Source organism: Lipophrys pholis, assembly GCF_963383615.2.
Source record: "Lipophrys pholis genome assembly, chromosome: 10".
NCBI lineage: Eukaryota > Metazoa > Chordata > Actinopteri > Blenniiformes > Blenniidae > Lipophrys > Lipophrys pholis.
Window position 1 is genome coordinate 10,467,847 of NC_137640.1, and position 8,460 is coordinate 10,476,306.

Here is an 8,460-nt window from a genome sequence, read left to right on the forward strand (position 1 = left end):
TATAACCCTGTTAAATGTTAGTATTATCGAGAAAAACACCATTTTCTTACCCTTTGCCTCTTTCTGTCTCATGGCTCATTTCTGTTCATGCTCAGTGACACTGACAGTCATTTCAAGGTCTGCCGTAGTTTCACACATTTTGATTTCACAACTGCTGATAAGGTCAAGGGCGTGCATTGGCCACCGGAGAGACACACACTGTGGATTGCATTTGTCTCGCTTGCTCGAGCTTCACTCTGTGGAGCTCGTGATGGAGATGACTTTGGTGATCGGTGGCCGTGGCGATATGATTGGTTTAGCATCCTTGGGGAGGCAGCTGAACCCGACAGATCATTTCCTTTTGTACGGCGGCCTCAGCTGAGACGCATTTGGAAAAACGTGCTCTGTTTATTTATTTCTTCCTCTTCGTGATGTCTGTGACGCAGTTATTATGCTCAAGTCAGAAATCTGGTTGTAATTAGAGGTAATGGGCACCATTGGCGATTGCATCTCTTTTACAAAAGCGACAGCTGACTATTGGTTAAAAAAAAACAAACCCGAACAACACAAATTCAACAACTGCGAGTTCAAAGTCTAGTCAAAGAGTGAAAAACGTTTCATCCAACTCAAGTTTGTGGGACACCGGTGCCAATCCCAGATGACTTATAGGCACAGGTAGGGTATAAATGTGTAAATAAAGTGTACATATTGTATCACAAAATAAATGTTCTGCAGAAAAAGGGTCCCTGTTAACGACACGTTTGTCACATCCAAACCTGGTAATATGAATAAAATAGTTTAGCATTTTAGGAAATGGTAAACAGGACATTCAATTCCATTCAGTTTTATTTATGTAGTGCCAATTACAAGACAGACACATGATGGCACTTTTATAGGGAAATGTCCATGTTCATAAAAATGGAGGAAAACCATCAATTTTCAGCTGATCGTTTTAATTTTTACCTTACCATTTTACCTCAGAAGGCCGATTAACCCCCAGTATCTGATCACTCTAAGAATGATGTGTTCTGATTGGGTTATATGGGATAAATAACTCTATAAAATATGATGGATCCTGGTTGTTAAAAGTTTATGTCAAAAGAAGAATTCTAACTTAATATGCGAGAGTTCATAGAAAGACAATGAAGACAACCCAAGTATTATCTCTGCTGCTAGTTCCTGTCAGTACTTTTGTAACAGCATCTTGAATCAATTGGAGGCATTTTTTTTTTTGTTCTTGATATTTATGTAAAATAAAGCTCTATTGCAGGTTTGCCATCTTTCAATATTTAGAATGATGCATGGAGGCATAGGCATTTGAAAAATGAAAATCTGGAAAGTTTATGGGCCAATTTGTGTCCTGAAAAAAAAAAAACACACTCTGAAGTCTCTCTCAAGCTGGAAACACAGATGATTTCACCACTGAAACAACACAAGAAACAACCGAATGCGTGGCTGCAGTCGTATTGTTTGCAATCATTTGGACTCCAGTGTGACTATGAGCTGGACAAACAGCCCCGGTGAGCAAACCTGAGAATTGTGGGACACAAACAGACTTGATGATTGTCAATTTTTAAATGATCCACCTTTGTGCACATAGAAAAAATACTAAAATGGAAAAAAAAAAACCCCACCATATTCATTCGCAATTATTTATACAGAAATGAACAGAATGCATCATATAAAAGTGACTCTATAAATTTAAATACACAGCCGGTATCAACGACTCAATGTCAATCTAAACAAATGGATCCGGTCTTGGAAAATATGTTACACCATTGAATAGATGCGTTCTTACGCCATAGTGAAAATTGTTGTCAGCATACATATTTGGATGGCTACTGAAACTCAGACACGTTGAGGATTCTCGGTGTGTAGAACAGGTCTTTTAAAAGTAGCGATGTACGTCATCTCAGTAAAAACACTCACTAAAGTTCTTGAGAAAAGGAAGAAAACGTCAAACACATATTTACACCATTAAACATATACTCACACCATTGACTGCCCATCCTGTTTTTTTTTTTAGAGATTTATCTGAGTGACAGTGTAAAGGTCACGGATCACAGGTGCTTCCTGCTGAGCGCCACAGACCTTTCAGCCAGCAAGGGTCTGGATTTCTACTCTTCTCTACTTCCAGTTTATAAGGGAAGTATTCATTCAGGAAGCAGACTGTAGAAACCACTGCCTCTGATCACCAGTCAACGGTATTTTCACATGTTCTGAACTGCGGGCCAAATGTACATTGAAGAGTCATCCCCACTCAATCATGTCAGTGTTGGCTGGATGAAGTGTTGATATTGGGTAACCTTTTTACTCTGCCCCCCCCATACCACCACCCACCCACCCCTTATGTCTGCTGTTTTTTTTTCTCCCTGTGTTGCGTCATCTGATGTAGGAATACGAGCCCACCATCTACCACCCGAAACGCACCACTCACAGTCTACACCAGGATTTCACGGTTCAGTGCGAGAAGATGGACATCCCTTTCCTCTCCTATCTCCCCACAGAGGTCAGCAGCATTTTAATGGAATAACATATTTCACAAGAGTTTCAGCTCTGTGGGGATTTTCAGTGAACCTCTTTACGCATACATATACATAGAAATATAGAGTTACAAATACATTTACCACATAGTGGACCCGAACTGGAATAACTCCCCTATTTAAACACCCTACTGACTCATGGCTACAGGCAAAGGAAATAACAATCCATACCGTTCAATATATTTTACTTCTGACTTGAGAATTCAATGATTACAAAGTTATTATACATATTAAAATGAAAATGAAAAATGAAATTATATAACATAGTACCTTTAGGTAGGTTTTTGTTGTTTATTCATAGCACTTCATTATGTTTGACACAAATATAGTAAATGTTTGTGCAGTATTTGTTTTACTTGTCAGCAAATGTAGTTTAGCCAGATTGATAATACATTCATAATGTGACACAGTTTCATTAAACCAAATTGTCGTCGTGAGCATGAGGCAAAACGTAATGTGCAGTGTCAGAGAAAGTTAGGATTTCATTGTTTTCATACACATTTTAAAATACATTTATTTAATGAGTGAGCAGAGTGATAAGATAAGAAGATATGAAAATACGTTCCTTTATTTGTCCCACAGTGGGGAAATTTGCTGCAGTAGCAAGTGGACTGTAAATAGAGGAATAGCAAAAAAAAAAAGAATATGACCAACAAATAATTACGTAAAACAATAACAATAATAATAGCAAAAATATATAATCCCGAGTCAGGACAATGGCCATGGCGTTGTTTATTGTTACAAGAGTAATGAGAGAATGATTGTAAATAAGTCTAGCTGGGAATGTGGATGATGCATCAGACTGGAAAAAAAGTATATTCTCCCTCACAGTGAGGAGAGTCATTTCACCAGCAGACAAGTTTAGCAGGGCTGCCAATATTCACTCGGCAAGAGTCAAACTCGGCAAATAACTCTAAAATTGACTAAACGCTCCCAGGCTGCACATACTTAGATTTATACCTTAAGCTAAATTCTGATCGAATACTAGAAGTTCTGTGGTTTTACTTTAAAAGACATTTTAAGGTTGTTCAGTTGCATTGACGGCAAGCACCATCTGAGGCTCGCTCCTGATGTTTTTGCCTTTTATAGTAGGGGTCTTCAACTCCGAGCGTGGTGGGCCACAGTCCTGCACGTTTTAGGTCTCTCCCAGAGACTGTGCTGAAGCAGGGAGAGAGCTAAAACATGCAGGACTACAGCCCACGGTGCCCGGAGTAGAGTACCCCTGCTGTATAGCAACACCTTATATGCAGCCTTTAGTAGTTTAACTCTAACACGTATGGTTTTACACAATTTTTACTTTAAACTTGTGACGTGTCTTCATCAGACTGTGACTTTACAAAAAATTCATATGCTTTTGCTTAAAAAAAAAAGAAGAAAATAAATAGGATTTCTTCTCAGGATTTACGAGGAAGGTATACTTGGAAAGCCAATGTGTCATTGATTTAAAATAGTTACTGATAAGTGATTTCTTACTTGTTGGTTTGTGCCGCCTGTGAAGAAACAACACCCACTTAAAAGCCAATGTACGACTTTTCAGATGTTGTTAATGAAAGCTGTTCTTGACTGCTTGTCTTGTTTCAAGATGTTAGTAGTTTATTGAAATTGAGTTTTACAACTTGTTGATGTGGTTATCTGTTGTGGAGCTGTTTTTTAAAAAAAAAAAAAAAAAAAAAGGTCTGTGCTACAATTGGGGATCACCACGTCCTCCGTTATTAAATTAAACGAATAAATGTTTAATTTTTCTAATACTGAGTTATGTTGTGTTCAGGTGCAGCTCATAAATGATGCCTACAACCTAGTGATTGATGCCATGCTGGGCCCGGAGGCAGACTGTGCCAACATAAAGGAGCCGTATTCTGTTATCCTGAGTACCCTGAAGCAAGTCAAGATTCCAATTGCCAGTGTGGATGTGCCCTCCGGTGAGCTTTCGCTAAAACTGTATATATCAGACACGAGGCCCAGAAACACGACATGATAAATGATCCTGCAGGCAGCTCCTGAGGAGCCTTGGCTCATGAAGAGGAGTTTTCCAGGTCTGGCGGCACACATGGGGGATAAATCCTGTGCCACTGTCAGCTCAGTATGAGTTCATCGTTCTCCAAATGCACTACCTGCTGAAAAAGAAAAAAGGCATCACAGAGCTCCTCTCCTCAAATGCTTCTTTCTGTCTTCCTCAGGTTGGGATGTAGAAGAACCGAGTCAGGACGGGATAAGCCCGGAAGTCCTCATTTCTCTTACGGCACCAAAGAAGTGTGCCATGAGTTTCTCCGGGAAGCACTTTCTCGCTGGACGCTTCCTGCCCTATGACATCCAGAAAAAATACGAGCTGAACCTACCCGACTACCCCGGCACAGACTGTCTCATAGAATTGTAACACATGTGAACAGAAGAGGCGATGTGGCGACTTCTCATTTAAAAAAAGAAAAAAAAGAACAAAAAAGATTCAGTCAATCTATTCTCTTGTTTTGTATTTTATAGATTGTTAATGTGATTTAATGTTATTTTCTCAGCTGTGTCGATCAGGATACACACTAGCTAAATGTGCTATTGAGCTACAGTAGGAGGACGATATTTAGAAAATGTGGTTTGAGTCATGTCTTTTAGCAAACGGCATGATGAGTTTTGTGTAAGTCAACTTGTAAAAGTTGTAGTATCACACTATTTTTGATTCCTTTGCAAGATAGAGACTTTTTTGTCTGAAGTCAGGCGAGAACAGCGATTATTGTCATCTGACACCGATCAGGTAGTACTTTTATTTTGTAACCTTTAAAAATGCATTTATGTTCTTATGTTGACCTTTTTACTCTGAAATGTGCTGCTTTAACACTTTATTGTTCACGTGATTTTGGATTGATTGATCAACTTGCACTTCTGGATTTCTTTTGTTTCAGGTTACTTTAACAAAGGACCCAGACAGTTAATGTTGGCTGAAAAAAAAAAAAAAGTCATGATCAAACTCTTTCTGTTTTTCTGTTTTCATTAACTTAAAGTGATACTGCTGACTGAGATTAAAACACAAATAATCCAGTACATTTGAGATTGTTTCCTATATTCCCATTTTCCATATACCATCGATCCTATTTAGAATCATGAGAGCCTGCAGTTATTCCCAGCTGGACTATTGGCTGGGGACAATCATCTTATCGAATGGTGTCCAAGACAAAGTGACAGTAGTGTCTCAAACCCCAAGTATTGAAAGAAAATAAAAATAAAAAGCACAACTGTCTCGCTCAAAGAATGCAACGTGTGAACCTACATATTTTTTTCACCATTTTCTCTGTTTATTGGGCCCCCATGTGTGATTTCTGTGCATAACCTTTCTTTGGATTGTAATGAAAACAATACTGGGAATCACTTTACAAACATTGCTGCACCTTATTACGTCTTGACGTATGTGTGAGATGAAACTGTGGATGGATTAGAACATTTCCAGATTATGTCAGTGATGTAATAGAGCTGGTATGGTTTCTGTGTGAATGGGTTCGCAATTACGGCGGTACACACATGCACTAATGAGTTGTACAACAGTCACCTCTCCAATGAGCAAAGCTGATAGCTGTTAAAAATCAAATGTTGGTCAATTTTACTGTGAATCAAAACCAGCAGACAGATTGGGATGAATTATTGCGCTGTTAGATAATCTGTATGTGAACAGTTGTTTTGTTTCTTTCTGTAGCAGTCAGCATTTTATTTATTTTTATTACTGAAAGCCTGAAAAAACAGTAATGTGCCTTTTTACGACTTGACACAATTACTAACATTCACACTTGTACTTCTACCATGCTCACCCAACACTGGGAGCAATTTGGGACTTTTTGTCTTGCCCAAAGACACATATGAAAAGGTGACGCAGGGTTTGAAAAGTGACCTGCTCCTTGCGAGCCACAACAGTTCAGACAATTTAACTGTATGTTAGATGTACCGACAAAAACCAAGATTTACATCTCTTAGGATTTGGTTGAAATCAAACGCTGATGTTAAATGACAACATGTTTGCTGAGTCCTGGGGGAATCCAGAAAGGTGACTCTATGTCAATTCTAATATTTTGGGTCCAAGTTTCATTTTGTCTCCTGCCTCCAAAGTGGTAACAAAGCCTCTGTTATGGTGGACCTCAGAAAAAAACGTATCTCATTTCCTTTTTGGCTCTTTCTTGCGCCTCCCTACCTTCCTATGACATGAGATCTTTACATGTTGATTTTCATTTGATCATTTCTTTAAACTTCTAAAGCCGGCAGTGGAGCAAGCCGCATAGAACCCACCTCTCTTTAGGGCTCGGCTTCTGTGATGGGCACACATTGTTCTGGTCCGTTTGTTGGTTTCCAACTGGATTTGATTTGGTAATGCAAGCCATCAACAGGTGTGATCAAGCCACAATCAGCTGGAGAGGAAGGCCTCTCAAATGAGCCCAGCGCTGCCAGCTCCAATGAGAATGACCAAAACTTAAGTCGCTGTGCTGCAGATGAGGTCATGGGTAAGCACGGGAGCTTCTTCTGCATTCAAATGCACTAATGTCTTGTGCGTGTGTGTGCGTGCACAAGTGAGTGGGTGTAGAAAGTCAGTGAAAAGGAATGTTGATTCTTTTTTCACTTGGTGGTATTAAATCTGTCAGAGCAGAGCTGACAAGGGTTGGAGAAATATGTCTGAGCTCTCAGTGGTCCTGTCTTTCATGCTTGGCCAATCCCTGTCAGGAAACAATAACCTGTCACTACTTTGTCGTTCGTACTTAAAAAGAGAGCGGCTGAGTAATGAGCTTTGTAGTTGTTGGTGGCCCGGAGAATTTAATAGTCACAAGTGACGGCAACGCTTCTTTTGACATCTAGTGAGGGACAGTCCGGTATGGAAAAGAAGATTTTGCGAAAGAATGTAACGGTGAGCAAAAAAGAAGAATCATATGTGCAGCATAAGATAAGGTTACTCATTTCCACAATCTCAGTTCATTCTACACCGAAACAATACAGGCCCCATTAGTTTTTCACTATGATGAAGAGAGGGAAAGACAATTGTTTGGCTGTTTGAGGCAAAAGTCTGGTTCTATATACTGTCTGTGTTCTGCTTCATTTCAGGTCCAAGCATGACTGAGTTTGTGGCCAACCGTCATCTGAACACATCTCAGTCCTGAGCTCCAGCATGTGTGAGGCATCTATGCAGCCATATTGGCATCACCAATCACACATGGAAGAAGGTCTATGCCAACCAGCACTAAATAGAAACTGAATAGCTTGATAACTTAACTTTGATCTTTAAAAAAAGAAAGAAAAAAAAACACACACACACACAAAAAAACACGTGTTTGTAAAAATAGGAACGAGTAGCAGTTTCCACCCTCAGTCTGTAGGTCGGCTGCCCGGTGGTCTCTGAGGATGACCAGTGTTATTCAGCACATTATCTATTTTTTTTTTTTTTTAAGTAACACCACTTTCCCTCATGGATAGAACGAGAAGAATCTTGTACAGCAGGACAAAAAGCAAAGCAACAAACTTCTTGGTTAAACCACTCCACCAGCGAGCCTGCAGCGGAAAAAAAACATGAAGAAAATGTTTGCTTAGTGAACTCACAGACAATCAATTTAACATTTGAACCACAACATGGATTGACAAGCTTTATTAGTGAGGGAAAGGTGGTGGAACAGGATGTAAAGTTTGTGGAACAATGAAACTGGACTTCAACATTTTACAAGTTGGATACAGATTCCAACCTTCTATTAAAAGGTGTTATTTTACCACCTTTTAAAACATATTCAGCCCAGTGGGATTCATAAAACAGTCAAATGTAATTGGTACTTATCATTTTTACAGGGTTTTAACAAGCGCCTATGCTAAATACTAACGATTCACACTCTGGCCACAGCACATCGCACCTCCTGAGCACGTCTTGTGTCTGCATTCTGAGGACTTTTTCCTGAATGGCATGCCATATGACGCCACTTCCACTCTTTGG

General features: G+C 39.5%; 1 protein-coding gene across 1 annotated transcript in view; it reads left to right on the forward strand.

Moving 5' to 3' along the window:
* The window catches only part of yjefn3 (YjeF N-terminal domain containing 3), a 57,802-nt gene extending 52,048 nt beyond the window's left edge, over window positions 1-5,754 (forward strand). The window contains exons 5-7 of the mRNA XM_080473899.1: window positions 2,375-2,488; window positions 4,291-4,441; window positions 4,700-5,754. Coding sequence (XP_080330025.1) covers window positions 2,375-2,488; window positions 4,291-4,441; window positions 4,700-4,896 — 462 coding nt within the window. The 3' untranslated portion in view covers window positions 4,897-5,754. The remainder of the gene's footprint in view (window positions 1-2,374; window positions 2,489-4,290; window positions 4,442-4,699) is intronic.
* Window positions 5,755-8,460: the final 2,706 nt, after the last annotated feature.